This window comes from Danio rerio, chromosome 19, assembly GCF_052040795.2.
Source record: "Danio rerio strain M-AB ecotype USA chromosome 19, GRCz13ab, whole genome shotgun sequence".
NCBI classification, from domain to species: Eukaryota; Metazoa; Chordata; class Actinopteri; order Cypriniformes; family Danionidae; genus Danio; species Danio rerio.
Window position 1 is genome coordinate 27,408,881 of NC_141039.2, and position 23,843 is coordinate 27,432,723.

A 23,843-nucleotide genomic window follows, 5' to 3' on the forward strand; every position below is an offset into this window, starting at 1 on the left:
GGAGGACGATGTCCACATTAGTGGTCCAGGAGCGCCACCCCTGGCTGATATGCGCAAAGTCGACAAAGTCCGCTTTCTTGACTTCCCTATATCCCCAGCCAGGTTCGGCGACACTGTCTGTGAATTCACCCAGGAATTCAAGGCGGTGAGAGAGCAGTTGGTGGGTGATGTCTTATCGGCGGTCCGTAGCCCGCTCCGCCCGCCGTGCCATTCATACCTGCTCCTCGCCGAAGGCGCCCGCCTACGAGAGCTGCTCCGCCCCCGCACACGCCTCTGGCGAAGCGAGCGCGTCGGGCACCTCGGAAGCAGGCAGCCCCCGTGCCCAGAACGCCGCTAAGTCCGGCAACGGACCGCGAAGCGCCCCTGGGACAGGCCATCTGGAGAAGAGGGAACTTGCTCTTTCCCCGCTGGAGGGCGGGGCCCCATTTCCAACGGCACTTTTTACTGCCATGAAAACATTATGAAAGGGCACTTTTCACTTCCCCAGATGTGACAGCCCGAAATCTGCCAGTCTGGGACGCTATGCTTTCTAGCTTGCAGATTCGGTGCGTTTCGCCAGTGGCTCACGAGCGCTGGGAGGACGGTCTCCTTTCTCCCACCCCTCGAGCCTCCCCTCCGGAGCTCGGGTTTGGAGTGAGAGCAAATATCTCACCTCCAGCTTTTCCGTGGGACCCGCGAGCTTCCCGGATCAGCACACCCACTCCGCGCTGCCCCACTGCTGGTACGTCAGCGATTGTAGCGATGAGTCCATTAGCGAGAGCTCTGCCTGCCTGGTTAGCGCGGGCCAGCTCTTCGCGGTGGCTCATACGCACAATCAGACTCGGCTATGCGATTCAGTTCGCGAAACGGCCCCCCAAGTCACGGGTGTGTATTCACCAGGGTCAGCCCTCTGTCCGCCCCTGTCTTGCGAGAGGAGATTGCTGTCCTCCTGGCGAAGGATGCAATCGAGCCGCTCCCTCCAGCCGAGATGGAGAGCGGGTTTTACAGCCCACGCTTCATCGTGCCCAAAAAGAGCGGTGGGTCACGGCCAATCCTAGATCTGCGCGTTTTGAACCGCTGCCTGCACAAGCTGCCGTTCAGAATGCTCACGCAGAAGCGCATCCTCCGGTGCGTTCGTCCTCTGGGTTGGTCTGCAGCATTAGACCTGATGGACGCGTATTTCCATGTCTCCACTCTTCCTCGCCACCGACAGTTCTGCGGTTTGCGTTTGAAGGTCGAGCTTGGCAATACAAAGCCCTCCCCTTCGGGCTCTCTCTGTCTCCGCGGGTCCTCACCAAGCCCGCGGAGGGTGCCTCAGCGCCCCTTCGGCTCGCGGGCATCTGCATACTCAATTTCTTTACGACTGGCTGAATTTTGCCCTCTCTTGATTATGAGAGTTGATTATGCACAGAGACAAAGTGCTCTGGCACTTCCACCTGTGGGGGTTTCAGGTCAACCGAGAAAAGAGCAAACTCGCCCCCGTGCAGAGGATCTCTTCTCTCGGGCTGGAGCTGGACTCGGTCACCATGGCAGCGCGCCTCTCCGGAGAGCGCGCTCAGCTGATGCTGTACTGTCTGAGAGAGCTCGACAGTAAAATAGTGGTCCCACTGAAACTATTTCAGAGGCTCCTGGGGCATATGGCATCCGCAGCCGCTTCATGCCGCTCGGATTATTCTATATGAGACCACTTCAGCACTGGCTTCACGATCGAGTCCCCAGACGCGCATGGCACGCGCGCGCACACCGAGTCTCTGTTACTGCGCTGTGTCGCCGCGCCCTCAGCCCTTGGAGCGACCCCTCGTTCCTACAGGCCTGAGTGTCTCTAGAACAGGCGTCCAGTCTTGTTGTCGTTTCAGCAGACGCTTCCAACACGGGCTGGGGGGCTGTGCGTTGCGGGCATGCGGCTGCGGACCTGTGGAAAGGTACCCAGTTGCATTGGCATATCGCCTGGAGCTGTTGGCAGTGTTCCTCGCTCTCCACCGTTTTTTTCCGGTGTTGGAGCGGCAACACGTGCTGGTCAGGACGGACAGTACGGCGGCGGTGGCGTATATCAGCCGTATAGGGGGTATGCGCTCTCGCCGCATGTCTCAGCTCGCCCGCCGTCTGCTCCTCTGGAGTCATCCGCGGCTGAAATCGCTGCACGCCATTCATATTCAGGCAAGCTCAACCGTGCAGCCGATGCGCTCTCACGGCAGCCTTGCGTCCTGGAGAATGGAGACTCCACCCCGAGTCTGTTCAGCTGATATGGGCGCGATTCGGGGAAGCCCAGATCGATCTGTTGCTTCCCCCGAGATCGCTCATTGCCAGTTGTTCTTTCCCTGACCGAGTGCTCTCGGCACGGATGCACTGGCTTACAGCTGGCCTCGGGGCACGCGCAATACGCGTTTCCCCCAGTGAGCCTGCTCGCGCAGTTACTGTGCATGGTCAGGGAGGACGAGGAACAGGTTGCTGGTTGCGCCCCTCTGGCTCAACCGGACCTGGATGTCAGAGCTCTCCCTCGCGATAGCCCTCCCCTGGCAGTCCCTTCGAGAGAGCACCTACTCTCTCAGGGACAGGGCACCACCTGGCACCCTCGCCGATCTTTGAAGAGATTTTTAGACGCGAGGAAGACTTAGGTAACCTCCGATTGCGGTGGCTAATACCGTCACTCGGGCTAGAGCCCCCTCCCCGAGCGCGCCTATGCCCTGACGTGAAGTCTATTCACTGAATGGTGTGTCTCTCGCTGAGAAGACCCCCGTAATTTGCCAGATCAGCGTTGTGCTTTCTTTACGCCGAGAGAAGTTGGAGAGCAGGCTGTCGCCCTCCACACTCAAGGTTACGTGGCTGCCATCTCCGCTCTCATAACGCGGTGGCTGGCAGCACCGTGGGAACGCATAACCTCATCATCCGGTTCCTCAGGGGCGTTAAGCGAATTAATCCACCCCGCCCCCTCCCATGCCCTCTTAGGATCTCGCCCTCGCTACACAAGCCGCGTCAGATCCCTTCGATCCTCGACTCAGTATATTTCTGTCCCTGAAGACAGCTCTGCTGGTCGCGTTGATATCGATTAGAGGGTCGGGGACCCGGAGGCATTTTTCGGTCAGTGACTCGTGCCTGTAATTGGGCTGGCTTCTCTCACGTATGAGACCCCGCCCGCGATATGTGCCCAAGGTTCCTACCACTCCGTTTTAATACGAGGTAGTGAGCCTGCAAGCGCTGCCCTCGGAGGAGGCAGACCCAGCCCTTATTTATTGTCCAGTTCGCGTTTTGCGTATTATCCGGACCGCACTCAGAGTTTAGATCATCTGAGCAGCTCTTCGTCTGTTATAGCGGTCGGCAGCAGGGAAGTGCCGTACCGAAATAAGTTCCCACTAGATTGTGGATGCCTTTCTTTCACTATCAGAGCCGAGATGAGCCGTGTCCCCCGAGAGCGCGTGCGCACTCCACTCGGAGCTTCGCATCCTCTCGAGCGCGCGCACGCGGCGCCCCTCTAACAGACATCTGTAGAGCTGCGGGCTGGGTGACACCCAACACATTTGCAAGGTTTTACAATCTGCGAGTGGAGCCGGTTTCCTCAAGGGTATTAGGTAACCCTTGGTGATTGAGGAAACAATTCGGTAGGGTGTTGAAACACGCTTGCTGCGCCATTTTCCCTAACACGGAGATACGTGCGCCTTTTTATCTGTCAGTAAAGTTCCCCGTCAGGTGAGCCCTGCAGATTCCTCCGTGGCCCCCAGCACTGACTCAGCGGAGGAGTCACTTGCTGGCCCACTACGTTGTAGGTCTGCCCGCTGGTCAGCCCGCGTTTTGGGTAAAGGTGCCTGCTATGCGTGGTCCCCACTAGGCGATCCCATATGCTTATTCAGCCACGGTTAAGTCCCCCCCCCCTGGGCGGACCCGTGTCTTCCCTCCCCGCTAACCACTCTTTTGCTATGCGTACTCCCCCTTTTTAGGGCTAGTCCATATGTAAATTCTGCCATCTATCCCCCCTTGGGTAACGGATGGCCTCCGCAGCGTCCTCCCTATCGGGATTGCACGCTTCCCAACGTACTGTCGTATTTTCCTAGAATTATCTAGATGCTCACGACTTCCCAAAAAATATATATAAATCCGTAAAACTTCTGTTGAAGTAGGATAAATTAGGGCCAGGGACACGTTGGAGGACCGCGCCCCCCATGATGTGGGTGCGTCACGCTTGCTTGGCTATCTCCTCATCGGGGGTGTTGGTAAGGTGCAGTCATTATGGCGCTTTCAATGGGCTCCCAATGCGTGGATTTTACAATCAAATCCACTTATAGTGCTGAAGTTCCCCCCGAAGGGGAACGTTCGAGGTTACTAAAGTAACCCTTCGTTCCCCGAGGAGGGGAACGGAAGCACTATACTCCGTCGCCATAATGACTGTCCCTTAGCTGTTGAAAGTCTCTTCAGCTTAAAAAGGATAGCGTCTGCTGCGCCAGGTGAGCTTATATACTCAGTTGATTGCTTATGCCGCTCACCTGCGCAGGCTTGCGCTGCCAATTCATTCTTAATTGGCCCGTTCAATACTCTTTCAGACGAGTAGCTTCTGAACCGAACCTCCCAATGCGTGGATTTTACAATCAAATCCACTTATAGTGCTTCCGTTCCCCTCCTCGGGGAACGAAGGGTTACTTTAGTAACCTCGAACGTTTCTTTGGTATGACAACTAAAACAATCTACTAATAGAACAAATGCAGAACACAGCATATGAACAAAATGTTAAGTTTAGTTTGTGCTCGTTTAGAAAATCGAATTAATACAAATAAAACATTAGCTTTGCTAAGTGTATTATCCCTCTGGCGTCTGAGGGTGTTTTGGGGCTATGAAGAAGTATTGACATGCACTGACATTTGTGTTGTTTTCAGTATCTTAAAAAACATATGATTGGTTAAAGTGTGATAACACTGTAAACAGCACAAGTTGAGCTACAATAATACCTATGCAGCATGTTTGTATGTGTTTGTGTTTTTTGAGAAAGAAATGATTATGCGTGGTTAGTGAAAAACTAAAATTTAGAAGTCACTGAAAAAAGGCCATGAAACACACACAGAACATTTGTGCACAAGACTTTTGAGAACTGGATCCTTTAGCCTAGTGTTTTTGCTTTGAAAGGGTGTGAGAATCATCTTGTTCACAGAAAACACAGGTCTTTCTCACCTTAGCCTTACGTTTCCACCCACCAATTTTAATGCTCATTTTGGAGATGCGCATAAAAATGATTGATGGAAATGTCAGATCCACATAACTTTTGAAAATATGCATAAAAAACTTGCACATAACTGAGTAGGATAAACTTTTATTCGATAGAAAAGATGTGCATAAACTACGATGGAAACACTTTTACTGACAAATTACAGTATGTACATTAAAAAAAGATTTGTTATAAGAGATCATATGCTGATCAAACTGTGTAAATGGACAAACCAGCAGGCTAAGCACACAGTAACATCTCAAATGTTGTTTTGGTCATTCTAAAATTTCTTAACTGTTTCAATATTAATGTTATTATATTATTAATGATCTCCAGAGCGTCTGGAGTGTATCAAGAGCGTCTGTTCTACTAATTCTAATAAATAAGTACAATTATTAAATAAAGAAAAGCTTGACGCAGCTTCTTATACCGCAGTAAATTCTATTTTTACAGTTGGTATTTGGCGCCTGTTTAATCAGGAAGTGGCGATTTAGTTCTCTTTGACTCGTTGGATGGAAACGCTGCTTTATTCGCATCTTTTATGCAATATTTTAGTTTTGCACATAAATTTGATTAATATTATTGGATGGAAAAATAGCTATTGCCTACATTTCAGTCACACAAAGAACAAAGTCACGTACGAGAATGGCTAGTCCTTTTTAATAAATAATTATCTTAAATTCACTGACCTTCAACAGGGACATGTAGCCTACTGTTACTCAATTAATGAGATTATTATTCTTTCTAAAAACTGTTTAGTTTTGCTTACATTCTAAATTTCATATCAACCTCTACCAATTGATCAATAATAGAGGCAGACACACAAGTGCACTTAAATTTATTAAAACTGATCAACGAGTATAATAGTGGGAATGCGTGTAAATTATTATTATTTTTTAAACGTTGCACATAACATTTATTCATTCATTCATTTTCTTTTCAGCTTAGTCCCTTTATTTATCAGGGATTCGCCAGAGGGGAATGAACCGCCAACTTATTCAGCATGTTTTTACGCAGCGGATGCTCTTCCAGCCACAAACCATCTCTGGGAAACACACATAACGTTACTTATTTTATTATACTTAAATATTTAAATACTTTAATGTAAAATTACGCATTAACTTGAGCTGTTTTCCCATGCTGCCTCTGTTTCACTGATGCAGTGGTGTTGCTTTTTTAAATATATGATCATATTTGCTATAACTTTGCATCTCTTTTTTAAGATGTTGCCATAGTCACTTGTAATATCTGTGCTCCATTGACAATGCCTTTTTATAGTCTCTGAGTGTGCTTAACTCTGAGTTGGTCTACTCAAAGTTTATTGACATACCTCAGATCAGCTATTTTGAAACCGAAAACTGAGTTTTTAATCTCTCGGTAAATCAACTAAGAGTTTAAGTTTAAACTCAGAGTCGTTTAAACCTCCTTACTGAAACAGGCACCCAGTCTTTGTCATGACAACCTGACATAATCAAAACAAGTAGTTTATGGTTGCCATGAGACCATTATAATTATTTCATGAATATTTTTCTAATCACTTTTTAATTTTTAATTTATTTATTTAAATTACATTTTTAAAAATGTTTTTTTTTTAAATGTTATTAGAAGTCAATCACAACATTCTAACAACACATTCAGCTTTTACCACTGTATTCGTGATCAAGAAAAATATGAATGAAGCTGTTTTAAAATTTAAACAATATTAATGTTCATTTTATAAAATTACACAATTATAATGCCCTCATGACAATCATATTTGACCGATTTATTAAATGCTTTTCTCTTGTCTTGGTAATGTCAAGTTGTCATGACAAAAATAAAAAAACGTGTGATGTATTGGTTTGTTAAGTTGTCATTTAAAATTGACATAACGAAGCACATTACATCAAATTACAACTGTCATAAGCATGCATAAAATCTCATTCATTAGTCATGACATTTGTAACAATTATATAGTTTTTATTACAGTTTTATAAACACATTCTTTAAGTCAAGTGGTATCAAAAAGACTACTTCTACCTGATTCCATTTCAGCATCAAACCTGTTTCTGACAAAGTCCCTGATGTTTTGAATGGAGCGATTTGCCAACATAGGATGCTCTGCGGATTTGCATTGTTGGCATTCTATTTTTGTGGCAAGTTTACCCTTGGAAACATGGCTTTGGAAATGTCTCAATACTGCAGCAATTTCATCAGGAGACCATGGTCTTTGTTTTTCTTCTTGCGTAATTTTCAGAAGATTTGAGAATGACTGCAAATAAGAAAACAGATTCATGGGATCAGCACCATGTTGATCAGAGCTCATCTCCATTTCCCAACCACACCCTTTTCTCAATCATTCTTTATTTAACTTTTTTTGATTATTACTAGAAGTAATTGTATTTTCACAATACTCAAATTTGGAACTGATCAGTACTGGAATTTAAAAACATCTATTTCCCGATAATATCTGGGCTGAGCTCATTCTTAAACAGCGCTCATTTGCCATTGTGTTCACGTGCTCAACAGAAATGACTGTGATTGGCCTTAAAAGGTCATCAGTTTACCAAACTCACCAATGTTTACTGAGTGTAAGCCAAGGTTATTATAGTTAATGAAAACGAACAAAAAACGAAAACTAAAATGTAAAATAATTGTCGTTAACTAAAATAAAAATGAGAGTTTTTTTTAAAAACTAGACCTAACTGAAACTGTATTGTGTACATACATAACTAACTGAAACTAACTAAAGTTATAGCAAAAACCTCCGTTTTCATATTTGTAAATGTATTTAATACATAATCTTACTGTAAGCCTTTTAGTAGTAAATATAATCTGCGCGCAGGTGTTTGTTTTTAACCTTTTCGCACCTGAGTCTCCTGCCGCCATTGGCCAGATTGAGCCGGTTCTTCTCTAGTCATCCTTACTGTTGCTCCCGCGACAAAAACAACGAGTGGACATGACAGCAGCACGGTGACAGCATTAATTACAGAGACTTAAAACTATTACTTAAACATATTTGTGCTCAATAATGGATTTTATTTCAGTATCGCAAACTAATCTTTTTAACCGGATCTTCTAAGTGAACCAATTGAACAAGCTCACCAAATCAAACTGAATAATTTCAAACGAATCGCGTCTCAAGTAAGCACTTATCCACAAACTACTTACTTTATAACAAGCCTAATACCCCCCTCTGACCGTACGTTCACACCGAAAGCGGCGAGAGCATCCAAGGTCGCCCTGGCGACAACGCTGTCTGCCTTCAGCTCCGGCGGTGAGAGCGTCAAAACTCGCTACATTGATCTCGTACTTAAAGGAGCCGTTGCAGCATTATCAGTTACATTCCTGCATAAAACATGTTTTTAGCGTGAAAATGTTGCGCACTTCTTATCAAATTCATATAACAATGGAAGATCAAGTTGCATGTGGTGTGGCTTTGCTCTATTTATCCAATATGTGTCCATATGTCTGAAATATCCTGAAGCAGCAATACTGTTTTGTACTGTCACATCGCGTGAGATTCCCGCTTTTTAAAGATAAATTTACATAACATTGATGAACATCAGTAACTCGCCAGTAACTTATTTAATGTATGTTCCTGTAAGAAAACATTGTAAATAATTGGAAATCCGGCGACCGCAATAATCAAACCCTTGGGAACAATTGTGGTCGGAACCAAAGTTCACAGGTCTGTGTTCCCTGAACTGCTATCAAGCGGTGGACGTCTTTATTCTGATTGCTTGCCGCCGAACCGCGTCATAGCTCATTACCATAAAGTTGACTTCATTTCAACTCTCCTCGACGCTCACGCCGGCGAAGACGCGCCGCGCTGCTCCTCGCCGCTTATCGTCGCCTATCGCCGCCGGCTCTCATTGAAAATGAATGACTTCCGGCTATTTTGACGCTCTCGCCGCTTTCGGTGTAAACGTACGGTGACTCTGAATAATCCAATATATACTCATTCAGTTTTTAGAACAGTAACGTTACATTGAGAAGCGGTGAACCGATAAAACTGCGCATGCATGATTCAGTGAACCAAACACAAAAGGTACAGCCTGCTGTATGACTGAACTGAATTTAAAACAACTACAGCTAAACCGATGGCTTAAATGAGAGGATCTGGTGAAAAACGTAAGTTTATTTCTTAACAGACAATCGTAATGGAATTTAAATAAGTGAATCATGATTCAGTTGGTTGCAAAACTTTACTGTAAGACATTTTTCATATCATGGTGATGTTTTAACTGACTGAATTACTATTGCTGACTACATAATGTTGAGTCATAACATCCACGTTAAAAATCTATACCTCCCATCACCATGCCCGGATTAATAATTCAGAAGCCCCTGATCTTCACTGCTTTAAAGCACTCCAGTGTTCGAATTTTTGTGTTTACACTTAGTAAACGGTGGGGAGTTGATGACCTTCACAGTCAATAACAGTCATTTCTGTTGAGCATGTGAACACAACACCAAATCAGTGCCGTTTAAGAACACGATCAACAGTGCTTAAATTTTAGTGGGAACGTTTAGCGGACGTTTTTCAAATTTCAGTACTGACTGGACCGCATACCGCATCGTGAGAGCACTTAGGTGCAACAATTTAATTAGTACGATAAACTAATTGACCATACTTGGCACTACATTGTGCCTTAATAAAAATGTAAATAAACAAAATGAAATAACTTGATTTATGATATTGGCAATATTCCTTTTAACAGGTTCTTAGAAAAAAGAAAGAGAGAGAGAGAGAGAGAGAGAGAGAGAGAGAGAGAGAGAGAGAAAGAGAGAGAGAGAGAGCAGTAAATCAAAACATGACTTTAGCTGGGTTTTCACAGAGAGGGTTACAATTAATTTTTTATTGTTATTATTTTTTAATTTATCAAAGCACAATACTTACTTTTACATTTTACCCTAACCCACTTGAATGCATTGTAGGGCCCACTGCAGCTGGCACATTTATCCAAGCTTGACACAGCTACTGATATTACATAAAGTTTACAAATCTGTTGAAAAAAAAAAAATCATCAGCAGCAGTAAATACACAAGGACACAATACACAGCCTATATTAATACACAATATACCACCATAAGTAAGTAGAAAGACACACAACACCTAACCCATGTTAAATACACAATATAACACTGTAAATAAATATCAGGACACAACACACAACCTATTAGGCATGGGATGATAGTCAGTTTCAAGGTTTACAGTTAAAACAAAAAAAAAAAATGTTATACCATTCCTAAGGTATATGTACGTTTTTTTGTTTTGTTTTTTTTTTAAGATGTTGTCAAAGACCATCTACAACATAAACTACAATTCAGCTTAAATTCATCCCACAATTCCTCAAACATTTGAAAAACAAATCACTTGTGCACCACCATTCAGCATGCTGTGCACCTGAACAGTGCAGTGGCTTATTATTCAAAGAAAAGAAAGATCTCCAAAGATGTATTTTCATGTTGTAAAGAAATCTGTGTTTTTAAAAACTAATGGAGATAACAGAAGTCAATTACATGGTTTCCACTACATTCATTCTTTCATGGCGGGGCGCCACACCAAAATTTACCCCACCACTGCTACATTACTACTCATTCAAAACATTCAGTCATTGTTTTTTTAATAGCGGGTTACAAAACGCACCAAAACGCATTAAAAGTTAAAGGTGCAGGTGATTGTCTTCAGAAACATTTGTTGTTGTGCTGGTTGAAAGTCTCTTCACAGTCCAATAGTAATGATTACAGTAAATGATCTAAATGTGTTTAAATGTAATTTTATATTCTGGGCAAGGCATAAAACTAAAAAATGTTTACCCAATTAAATAGAGTCGGACCGACATCTCCCATAACTCCGATAAGCAGCTCAGACTGTCTGTCAGCAAATGTAGATTGGGACTTCTGCGCATCCGTTCAAGCCATTAGGATGTGCCCGTCTGCATAAGCTGCCGGGCCGTCACGAGACGGACCAGGAGAAATCAAAAAATGAATTGAAACTTTTAAAAACCTATATCAATATTGGAGTAACTTGAGCACGCTGGAAGAAAGACAACACCATTGCTGAAGTATTACTGTTAGACAGGTAATGTTCTGTTTTAAAACTATTTTAGTCAGGCTAAGCTAATGTTAGATTGTGTTCTGTTGTGAATGACTTATATGCACAGACGTGTTGTTCAGCCACTGAAATCTCCCAGTGAAAGATTGATGTGATTATTTTCAGTTTCATAAGGTCCTTTTACAGCATCGATAATGTAGATTTATATTTAGTTTAACAACAAAACATCAGTAAATAGCTCTATTCCGCCTAACTGCTTTATTGAGCTGAAGTTGCTTTTATATTCACATTGGGTCATTTTTGAACAATGCCAGCCTTCCTATACCGTTTACCGCTACTCTGAATATTCGCTCTGAAATAGCATGTAAGTATGGCTAAGTAATATGTAATTCCTGCACGACGCTGGCTAAACACTAAGTCTAACTGGCGAATGACATGAACTAGTGGGTTGTCTGTCTGTTGTTGTGATGCGGTGCGCGCGCTAGTTACTTCAGGGGTTGTGGCCTTGAATCACAGTCCCTCCCCGCCGTCCAAAGATAATATGCTAAGCGGTTAGCATTTTGGCACATCACCTACTGCACCTTTAAGTGAATTATGACAGAGTGAACTTTTCTGTAACAGTAGTATTGCTGTGCGTTATTTGTTTAAGTAGTTGGTAGATCAGTGTAAAAGGCCCAAGAGAGTCTGCCGCCACATCTGAAAAAAATTCTAAAGAAAACACTGAATTATATATTTTTATTATTTAGCCTGACATGTTGAACGTTTCAAAATAATTTAAATGTTTCTTAAAAAAAATATATACCTTGATTTTTTTTTTTTTATCCAAAGTAATCATACTGTCAGAATCATATACCAGCCCATGCCTACAACCTATTGTATAAGTGAATACAACAACAGTAAATACGAGGACACACAACCTAATTTAATACACAATATAGTACAATCAGTAATTATGGGGACACTACACACAACCAATAGGTCCAATCTGGCTTTAGTAATGGAAACCTGCATCTTCTGTCCCTCCCCCACAATACACAACATGACAACAACAGTAAATACGAGGACACACAACCCAATTTAATACACAATATAGCACAATCAGTAATTATGGGGACACTACACACAAGCAATAGGTCCAATCTGGCTTTAGTAACAGAAACCTGCATCTTCTGTCCCTCCCCCACAATACACAACATGACAACAACAGTAAATACGAGGACACACAACCTAATTTAATACACAATATAACACAATCAGTTAGGGCTGCTCGATTATGGGATAAATCATAATGACGATTATTTTGGTCATAATTGTTCTCACGAATTATCAGTTGAAGTCAAAATTATTCGCTCTTCTGTGAATTTTTTTATATACAAATATTTCCCAAATGTTGTTTAACAGAGGAATTTTTCCACACTGTTTCCTGCTTCTTTTGGTAAAGGCTTATTTGTTTTATTTCGGCTAGAATAAAAGCAGGTTTTAATATTTTGAAATCTAATTTAATAGCTCAATATTATTAGCTCGTTAAGCAATATATATTTTTAATGGCCTGCAGAAGAAACTACTGTTATACAATGACTTGGCTAATTACATTAATAGGCCTTTAAATGTCACTTTAAGCTGAATACTAGTATCTTAAAAAAATATCTAGTAAAATATTATGTGCTGTCATCAAAGCAAAGTTAAAAGAAATCAGTTATTAGAAATGAGATACCAAAACTATTGTTTAAAAATGGGTTGAAAATAATTCTTTCCATTCATAGATATTGGGGGGAAAGGGTCGCTAATAAATCAGGAGGGCTAATAATTCTGACGTTAACGGTATATATGCAGTTATTTTCCTTCCTGTAAATAAGGAAAGGGAAATAAATACAATAAAAAAAAAATATGAAACAAACTGAGCTTTAAGCATCTTCACTGCAAGAAAAAAAAAAACTTTAGCTACAAAAGTCCTTCAGTCAAGAGCAGCGAGAGATTTTCTCCATTTGTTTGATAAAAAATTAATTCCTTAAGCAGGAATATTGCATGCTGTCACTTAAAAGAATAGTGCGGCTCTAATATGGTTTCTCTTTCACATGTTTTTTTATTCTCAACTAGTTTATTACAAAAATGAGGGTTAAAATGAATAATCACTAAACACCGCGCTCTGACACGAATGTGCATGTATTTGACCATTAAAGCACTCACTTTAAGATGACTTTAGATGTGTGTGCTCTGCTCGTCTCTGAGGCCAAGCACGCACACACAACAGCATGCGCTCGTTTGCACGTTTAAAAACATGAATGATTCGAATGTACATAAATGAATGATGCTCATCCCGTGCTGCAAAAGTTACATTACAGTAGATGCTTTTAGTCATTTTTACGTGGAACTGAGCTTTGCAGAGCAACAAATGTGCAAAACTGGAAAGGGGCGGTATATGATGCAATAATCGTTTATCTTGATTAATGTTTTTTCATGATTGTTAGAAGTCAAAATCGAAATCGGATTATCGATTAATTGCACAGCCCTAAAATCAGTAATTATGAGGACACCACACACACACAACCTATAAGTCCAATCTGGCTTTAGTAATGGAAACCTGCATCTTCTGTCCCTCCCCCACAACATGACAACAACAGTAAATACGAGGACACACAACCTAATTTAATACACAATATAACACAATCAGTAATTATGGGGACACTACACACAAGCAATAGGTCCAATCTGGCTTTAGTAATAGAAACCTGCATCTTCTGTCCCTCCCCCACAATACACAACATGACAACAACAGTAAATACGAGGACACACAACCTAATTTAATACACAATATAACACAATCAGTAAATATGGGGACACTACACACAAGCAATAGGTCCAATCTGGCTTTAGTAATAGAAACCTGCATCTTCTGTCCCTCCCCCACAATACACAACATGACAACAACAGTAAATACGAGGACACACAACCTAATTTAATACACAATATAACACAATCAGTAATTATGGGGACACTACACACAAGCAATAGGTCCAATCTGGCTTTAGTAATGGAAACCTGCATCTTCTGTCCCTCCCCCACAATACACAACATGACAGCAACAGTAAATATGAGGACACACAACCTAATTTAATACACAATATAGCACAATCAGTAATTATGGAGACACTACACACTAGGGCTGCACGATATTGGAAAAAAAATTGACATTGCAATATTTTTTTTCCTGCGATATATATTGCGATATTTTTTTATATATATACTTAAGACTAGTGCTGTGATGGTCACCGTGACAACTGGGTCACCACCGTGGTTAGTTGCCACCACGGTTGTCCATTGTCAAAAAAGAGAAAGTGATAAATGGAAGACATTGATGAGAAATGGAGCAACATATTTGGTAACTAGTTAAGAACGCGCCGCCCCGCAGCGTAGAGAAACCTGCTTTGCGAGAAATGCTGGCGGCGGAACAGAAGCAAGAAACCCTATCGCATGGTTGTGAAAAAGTAGCCTGTCTGTGCATTTTCGCTACAAGCACACCGTCTAACAGTGTATTGCTGGAAACATTATAACCCCATTCTTCACTTAAACCGGACAAAGTCAACATGTTAGTTTTTCTGGAAAATAATTTAAAATACGAATACAAAAGGTGGAGAGAACCTACGCTGTTTTTTTAAACATCTGACTTACATTGTTACTAGGTTAATATTTTCTTTTTACTTACAATTATTAATATTTATATTATTATTACACTGATGAGTAAAGTGCCATTTAGGCTGTTTGCTAAGTAAAGTAACATTTAATTGTTATTATTATAAGGTTTCAAGCAGTTAAAGTTTTTTAATATTTAACTACAATATTTATAAACAGTTTTGTGTTGTTTTATTAACGAAAGTTAAATGCGTACGTTTATACCGAGGTTTTATTTATTAATATTAAGTTAAGTTATTCCTTAATTTTTACATTAAAGGTAAATTAACTTAGGTAGGCTACTTTATTTGTTTATGTACGAGATCGAGGAACAAGTTTGCCAGTAAATAATGTTCTCACCACTTTAAAAAAATAAAAAGATAAATAATCAGCGAAAAAGATGCAATAAAAAATGCGAGCGCTTAATCATTCTTCACAATCAGATTTGTACGTGCAATAAGCCTAGGGTATATTTAGCATACAAGAACAAGCCCTAAAACAAAGTCTAGAGAGAATTTTAATATTAGTTAATATTAATGATTATAAACACGAATTGCGTTGTATGATAAACGCCTCACAATGTCGTGATCTTTTCTAAAGAACAGATAATCCATGTTATCGCCGTCTCCCCAGCCAGGTTTTCATCTGCTTTTTGTTTCTTCTTCTAGCTACAAACAATAAAGTATCAGCGCCAGACCAGTGGTTTAAATGATATTTCACTCTCCTGATTTTTTTTCTTTTTTTTTAAAAAAACATAAATGTTTAAAGTTTTGTATTGCATATATATTTTTAAAGATTATCATTCAGTCTACCTGCAGCGCATACGAGAGGTTGCAAATCCCCTTTACTCATGCTACCTATTTCATTTATGACACTGTAAACTTGACTTGGCAGGCTGATCATCTTTAAACTCAAAAGGTATTTTTTTAACTTCTGCATAATGCGATGTTTCTTATTACAACTGTTAGCGGTGTCAAAATGAAAGCAAACATTAAAAAGGGTTTTGTTTTATCAATTGTATAGTTTAGTTTTAATAATAATGAATACAATAAATTATAATATTGATTATTGTGTAGACTACGGTGTCCAACAAAACATTTTTATTAGGTTACTCTAATAGACCTAATCCCTAACTGAAAAACGAATGTGAAAATGACAGGCAGTTGCGTCCCTGCTAAAATTAATTTAACGACCAATTTCTTTTGCATTTTTTTCCCTTTTAGAGATCAAGAGAGCTGTATTTAAGAATTATTTAACTAAAACATTAATTGAATGCCCAGTTCTTTCCCGTGTGAGTTTAGTGCGCCTCCTGATCTTCGTTTTAAAGGTTACAGGTGCACCCTGACCTGACGCGGGGACCAGATCTCTGCACTATTGCTTTAATTTCACAATTTTCATAACTGCATTGCATTTTCATATGGTAAAATATCAAAATTTATGTTCTGAAAGTAGTAGGAATGACAGGAGTGTTAGTAATTAATGACAGAAAGAACTTGCGCTTTTGAGTGAACTTCTGTCAAGTGTTATTTTAGTATGATTAAAAAAAATTATTTAACAAAAATAGTAATGCAGTATTTTTTTGCTCTGCCAAGCCTTCTCTGTTGCTGTGGGGCGCAGCAGCATGCGTCAGTCACCCTTTCCCCCAGCCCCACCCCACCCCCGACTCCTGAACAGCATGCAACACACAACCTATTGGTCCAATCTGACTTTAGTAAGAGAAACCTGCATCTCCTAACTATTCCCATTTTAAAAATGACATAATATCCAATTACACAAATAACCCGGAGAGCAATTCTGCTAGGTATCAAACACTTGTAGGTATCAAATACATTTACCTTCTGTGTTCCAGTATTGTCTCCTGCACAGCTGAGTGAAGTACTGGTCTGGATTTCAGTGTCAGAGGTCACCTGTTTAGATGAACAACACTATTAACACAAGTAAATCCTTACAGAACTAACAAACTGTATAAAAAGTAAACTTTATGAGAGTTTCAGCATATATAGAGAGCTAAACTAAGAGAAAATATACAGTCAGCGTTCTCAGACATTTATTTTCTGTGTTCCAGTATTGTCTCCTGCACAGCTGAATGAAGTACTGGTCTGGATTCCAGTGTCAGAGGTCACCTGTTTAGATGAACAACACAATATTAATATATGTAAATCCTTACACAATTGACAAACTGTATAAAAAGTAAACTTTGTCAGTTTCAGCAAATATAGAGAGCTAAACTAAGAGAAAATATACAGTCAGTGTTCTCAGACATTTACCTTCTGTGTTCCACCATTCTCTCCTGCACAGCTGAGTGAAGTACTGGTCTGGATTTCAGTGTCAGAGGTCACCTGTTTAGATGAACAACACAATATTAACTTGGGTTGGGTACCAAAACCTGGTGCCATTATAGCACCGGTACCTAAGTAACCAAAGTGTACCGGATCAAATCAGCATATGAATTTTGGGGCCTAATTTCAGTGCCACTGGTGCTGCGACAAGGACGTATGAAGGACGTAAACATTTAATCCTAAACAACTTTGAGGAATACGGACAGGCAATGTAAGTGATTGTTACTGTCGCTTAGGGAACGGACGCACGCAATGCGCGCAGTAAAGCACATTCAGCCTGGTTTTCGGTCAGCGAGAGCGACACTCCAGATCAACACGCATGACCACTTTCATCAAAATTGCTTAAACTAAGCATTTTAAAGCATATTTTACAAGCAAGGATTCTTACACAGCAATGTGCTTTACAAAAGTTGTGTCGTGTAAGGGGGAAACATGTCAAACTTAATGACACATTTGAGGGCTCAAAGGCGGAGGAACTCTACTTTCGCGGCACTTGCTCTCTGTAAAGGTGCTGCGCGGATCAGTTCCCTGCATTCGTCAGAAGTTGACGCCCAAATTGACACAGGTAATAAAAAGATTGAACTGCAGTCATGTTCAGGTTGTGAAACACTATCAAAATGTCCACTGTTGATGATATTAGACTTCTGTTTTCAATAGCGATTTTAACACTTTTATAATAGGAAGTCCTCGGCTATGCAGAGACCATTATTCATTAGAAATCTAGTGTACAGAGTTTAACGTTAGGAAATGCAGTCTTGAATTTACAAACAGTCGGTAAGTACCAAAGAACAGATGTAAGACATTGATCAGATGTAGTTTTCAGTCACGCTCATGCAAGTCATATTCAACTTGTTTAGTTTTGCCTTCATTCATTTTTGATTTCCGTCTTCAACATGATTTATTTACAACACTTTTTTAAACACAATAGTTTAACTTATAACTTATTTCTAAAATCTGCTGTTTTATCTTCCCCATGCTAGACAGTCAGTGCAGAACATTTTACTATTTATTTTGCAAGACAGTTGTATTCAGACAAAGTCCCTTTAAGTATTTTATAGTCTTTTATTCAGATTAAAGTGTAATTTAATGACTTAATCAGTTTACTACGAAAGTTAAAATTATTCAAATTATTTTGTAACTGATTTTTTGTGTAAATCAAAAATATCCAGCAAATATTTCTTGAAGAGGCTAAAAATACTGACCTTATTTTTATTTAAATTAAAAACAGCTTTTATTTATGAAATAAACAATAAGATATAGAACTTATAATAACTCTGGAATAATTCTTTTTTTTTTAGGAAACACTTTGAACATTTTTAGAAAAATTATTTTAAATGAATGGGAAGGCAAAATAAATTGACTTCAACTGCAGGCCTGTTAAAGTTTACAGATGCAACAATGTGCCTTGATGTACTTGAATGTTAGAAATGTGTTCTCCTACACCAGTATAACGTTACTCGTCAAATAAATGAACAAGGAAGGTTATTTTGAGTTTAAGTTATTTAATTATCTTGTTTATGAAGACTGCAAAGTAATGCAAGAAAAAAAATGACTTTGAATCATTTTTTAAGTATTTTGTGATATACATGTTAAAATGTGCCTTCAAAAGTACGTGGCCCCTGCCCGCTCCCCCACAGGTTAATAGTAAGCTATTGTAATTTCAAATTGCAAATCCTAAATTCATGCTAACCAACAAATGATCAAAGGAAATGTATTAATGCAATTCAAATACAAAAATATGAATTGATGTTTACTTGAAACTTTAATTATATTGTTCTATTAAAATTATTATTTTTTTAATTGTCAAATAAAAGATTTTTCTAGAGTCATCCACCATAATTTTGTGGCTAAAAAGTATCGGTTCAGGCACTGTTTTGGCACCGGTTTCGTTTTAAAAGTATCGATTTACAGTAGGTATCAAAAAAAAAAATGATACCCAACCCTTATATTAACACATGTAAATATTTACACAATTGATAAACTGTATAAACAGTAAACTTTATGAGAGTTTCAGCATATATAGAGAGCTAAACTAAGAGAAAACATACAGTCAGTGTTCTAAGACATTTACCTTCTGTGTTCCACCATTTTCTCCTGCACAGCTGAGTGAAGTACTGGTCTGGATTTCAGTGTCAGAGGTCACCTGTTTAGATGAACAACACTATTAACACAAGTAAATCCTTACAGAACTGACAAACTGTATAAACAGTAAACTTGACAGTTTTAGCATATATAGAGCTAAACTAAGGGAAAATATACAGTCAGTGTTCTCAGTCATTTACCTTCTGTGTTCCAGTTTTCTGTCCTGCACAGCTAAGTGAAGTACTGGTCTGGATTTCAGTGTCAGAGGTCACCTGTTTAGATGAACAACACAATATTAAACAAATGTAAATGCTTGCAGAATACGGTATTTTTCAAAGATTTAAGTTTATTTTGGCTTAATTTTATATAACCAAATAATTTTTAAGAAAACAACTTTAATCTCTGCATACCTTGTTCCTCCATGGCCATTCTGAAACATCATAGTTATAAGTGATCTCTTGCCCTGGACTGATGTCCTTTGTTGCGAATAAGCACAAATAGGGTTTTCTATCAACATTGATTATTTTCATTTTGCTGTTTGTGTTTATATGATTGTCATTAATAAGTCTACCCAACGAGCCATCTTCTCTTGCAGCATCAACCCTGAATCATAGAAAACAATGCCACCTCATGTAATTACAGTAGTTACTAAATTACACAGTAAGTAATTGCAGATCAAAAAAAATTATCAAGTTTTGGAAAAGACAAGTTCCTTTTTTATATATATATATATATTTAAGGAAAATACAGAAACATAAATGTTAGCAAATTTAATAAAGCAATATACATACCATAACAGTCTTCCATTAAAAAGCAGTTGAAACAAAAACACTTCAAGTGCATTATGATAAAGTCTGCGTCTTCTTTCACATTCTTCTTTGGTTATTATGTCTCCTCTATATTCAACTAGAAAATCTTCTTTTCTATAGTGGCTAGAGCTGAATACTCCCCGACCTAGCAAATGATTTTTCAGATTAGTCATGAAAAAGAACAATTATTGGAGATCCCTGACGTAAACAGACTTTTTTTTCTTACCTTTGAATAAGCTTGTATTTTATTTCAAACCCAGTTTTATCTTTTGAAGTCAAAGCATAGTACACTGCTTCATCCTTTGGTTTCAGTTTGAGTCTCTGCGACCTTGCTGTCACCATTTGTCGCAAGCAATGCACCAATGTCACTGTACATCAATGCATTTTTGTAATTTTTTTTTTTAATCATATTTAGTTTATTTATTTTTTCAAAGGGTACACATGTTAAAGTTTGTGCTTAGTCTGTAATATGCATGTCAGTATGACATGCCAGTGAAACAGGAAAAAAAATGTAATGTAAGTTACTTAAAATTATTTGTTTGCTTTTTCTTTGTCAGTAAAATGTCAAATACACACAGACTACATATTTAATAGGATGAAACATCTGTATACACGTTACCTTTACAGAAATATTCACATGTGCAAAATACAAATGTGAAATGTGTGCTTCTGGAACACTTTTGTGTGAATCCCATGTTAATTCATGCCAAAACCACCAAAAGTGTTTTGGAACCACGTTTCACATTTAGATTTACCATATGTGAATGTCTTGTGACCATTTTGTAAGTGTAAGCAACATTATTCATAAATAAAATGAAAATGAGGACAAAATAAAACGATTAAACTACTTCATCAGCACGTGCTATGAAAAATACAGTTAACATACAGTTATGAAAACATATTCGTCTTGTATCTTGGGTGCAGTAAAAACGTCTAATAACAAGTTAGACCATAACGTGTAACTTATCATTACATACATTAGTGATATCAATCTGACAATAACGTTATGACTTGATTAGCAAATACTCATCTTACAAAATTAATAAGCACACTATAAACGATTACATGCAACGCATCTGTTACTTTGGTAAGCCATGACGACATTGCAAACATAAACGTAATACTAAAACAATAAATCATCATTTTAAAAACGATAGTTCATCATTCTTGACAGGAAATGAAAAGTACGCTAACTTACAAGGTTAACAAGATTACTTGGTTTACTCGCTGTTAAGTTTAGTCAAATAATGCACATTAATCGTGTAACGTTAGTACACTTAATTATCTGGGTGTTTATTTAACAGTCTTACCTTAAAGGTCTTGAAACTGATGATTGACACCCATGTGTCATCGGATCTTCCAGCATAAAATCGCTTGAGTTCAGTGGCTATCAGTTTCCATAAATTAATTCACATTTAATCAATCGTATGCAATCAATCGTCGAATAAACAAGCTCCGTGCTTCTTTGTGTTGTCTTCAAACGATGAGTGATATCCATCTGTCCAGCGCGGAATTGATTGAGTCAGGTGGTGGCGATTGGCCAATAACAGGCATTTTTTTCTTTATTGATCTTATAAAGGTAGTGGGGGATTTTTATCATTTAATTAGAACGTAATTCATATTTATACATATTTAAAACTATTTTTTAATCATTATTGTTTACACAGATGTTTGACAGATACAGTTATTATGAGGACGTTTGATGGTCAGCCAATCACATGCCGCGATTTCATACACTCGCATGCATAATTAATGAGGGGATGCAGTACCCAGTCCGGGCTACAGGGGCGCATGTCGAATACACACGTAATACACAAAATCAGGTTTATGTGAACTATAAAGTCATGTGGAGAAATTTTGGATTTGAGCTCTTCTACATTAAAGAAGCACTTCTACATTGCTAAAATTATGAGGACTCCGACCATGTCCTCATAATTGAAAATGTCCTCATAATGTGGCGTGTATTCATATGAAATGTCTTCGTAAATCACATAAACCAACACACGCACACACACACACACACACACACACACACACACACACACACACACACACACACACACACACACACACATGAACACATCATGCGGCCATGTTGATTATAGTGTTTAAGAATTAGAAAGCAATTTCATTACAAGCATGCTCTGTTTTTAAAACGTTCTAAACTTTACAGAGAGTTGTAACAAATATTTTAGTCCTAGTTTATTTGTAAAAAAAAATCAATGATTTGTGTACACATTTTATTACAGAAACATGGCACCTGTGAATCAATTTGGAGGGTGGAGAAAACCCACAGTGGGCCTCAAAATCACTGGCATTTGGATCCTATTTTAACGTCAGGAAGTTTTCAAAAATAGACTTATTGTGTTTCTATCACTCCAATATGACAGTGGACACACTATACCTACACACAGTTCTGTCCAAACAGTCTAGAAAAGTAGATTTTTATCATAGGTGTCCTTTAAATTAAACTTTTCATAACTTTAAAAATGTGTTGTAAATTGATTAACTTATTAAAATACATTAAAGCAACTTATTTGCTGTCTCAACTTTTACTAACATATAATTTCAATAATAATCGAGGACAAGCTATTGAATAATTTAAAAGTAATGCACACACAAGGTTTTGATGCAGCCAAGAACGTCAGTATACTTTTTTTTCTTATAATTCAACAGACCAGAGTTAATTATGCTAGTTATTAAAGTTATACCCAAAGACCCTGTTAAGATGTTGTATATGGTTTAAGACATTTGTCGAGTTTTTGTCTTCAAAAAGCTCCTGTGTGCAGAACTAGTTTCTTACGCATCTCATCCAAAGACTTTTGTTCTGTTTGGTTTATTAGAATAGGACCTAAAACCTATTGGTAATGCAGTCAAAACCTGCCTGCACTACTTCAGCTTTGAGTTTATTTGAAAATAAATGCACAATTTAGAATGTTCATCAGCCAATCAGAATCCCCATAGTATAATGATAGATATAGTTTGACCATCTGAAATTAGGCATAGATATACACAGTACAATCATAATTTTTTTTAACAGTATATTACACACTGTGTATGTATATATCATTTGTTGTTTACTTTGCTATCTGATAAAGTGTTTGGACCACTGATTTATATAGAATGACAGAAGAGCTTGCTGTTCCCAAATAAATAATTATTTCATGATTAGGACATTTGTGTAGATAGGACAGTGTACAAGGAGGTTTTAAATCCAAGCGAGTGTCTGGTCAGGCAATGTTTTTTCATTAAGTTCATACTATGTCCTATTAATTTAATAGAACGTCTGAGCATAGTGAGACGTCACAATATTGGGGGGTGGTTTTGCTTTTTATGACGTCGTGAGCAGTCCAGTTCATATGGACCCTTTTTTTACTAGACTGTTATGACACGTTTAAGGGTCATCAGCATCTTAAATCCTTTTTTTTTACGTATGAACATGTATATGCATTTATGTAAGTATTATATCATTTTTTGCATTAAATTACAAAAAACAAAAACAAATTGCCACTAGTGTGAGGCATTTGAAATACATGGTGTATGTGTGGGACAGTAGATTTGATGTTATTCTTTCTTCTGGCTGCCATTATCAATCTCACACTATTTGCTTCCTTTTTCTAAAAGTCTTGATAACACCATTGTGAAGTTTTTCTTTTATTATTTCTGCAAATAGGATTGTAAAAAAATTGTTATACTCTCCCATTCATTTGAACAGGGTCCGTTATAGATTAGTGGTT

The 23,843-nt window shown here is 38.9% G+C and overlaps 1 protein-coding gene across 5 annotated transcripts; it reads right to left on the reverse strand.

The window, feature by feature from the left end:
- Nucleotides 1-5,256: 5,256 nt before the first annotated feature.
- On the reverse strand, nucleotides 5,257-21,495 carry LOC137489785 (uncharacterized). 5 transcript variants are annotated; one of them, XR_015516813.1, is made up of 12 exons: nucleotides 21,417-21,495; nucleotides 20,089-20,251; nucleotides 19,869-19,900; nucleotides 19,708-19,773; nucleotides 19,498-19,569; nucleotides 19,287-19,358; nucleotides 17,144-17,215; nucleotides 16,922-16,999; nucleotides 16,712-16,783; nucleotides 10,050-10,155; nucleotides 6,980-7,418; nucleotides 5,257-6,629 (listed from the first exon to the last, which is right to left on the reverse strand). XR_015516813.1 is itself a non-coding variant. In XM_087295814.1 (11 exons), exons 2-11 carry the CDS (start codon nucleotides 20,138-20,140, stop codon nucleotides 7,360-7,362), a joined length of 681 nt encoding a protein of 226 aa, XP_087151940.1. In that variant the 5' UTR covers nucleotides 20,141-20,251; nucleotides 21,417-21,495; the 3' UTR covers nucleotides 6,066-7,359. The 5 variants fall into 5 exon arrangements, 4 of the variants coding, with proteins under 4 accessions (XP_087151940.1, XP_087151939.1, XP_087151938.1 ...); XM_087295814.1 differs by having other exon boundaries at nucleotides 6,066-7,418; XM_087295813.1 differs by having other exon boundaries at nucleotides 6,066-7,418; nucleotides 20,089-21,495.
- Nucleotides 21,496-23,843: the final 2,348 nt, after the last annotated feature.

Excerpts from the sequence above, each read along its gene's own strand:
- LOC137489785 (XM_087295811.1), bottom strand. The coding sequence starts at position 20,279 with ATGACTAATCTGAAAAATCATTTGCTAGGTCGGGGAGTATTCAGCTCT. Across the intron at positions 19,570-19,707 it reads AATGGCCATGGAGGAACAAG|GTGACCTCTGACACTGAAAT; the intron begins GTATGCAGAGAT and ends TCATCTAAACAG. Across the intron at positions 16,784-16,921 it reads CTGGAACACAGAAAATAAAT|GTGACCTCTGACACTGAAAT; the intron begins GTCTGAGAACGC and ends TCATCTAAACAG.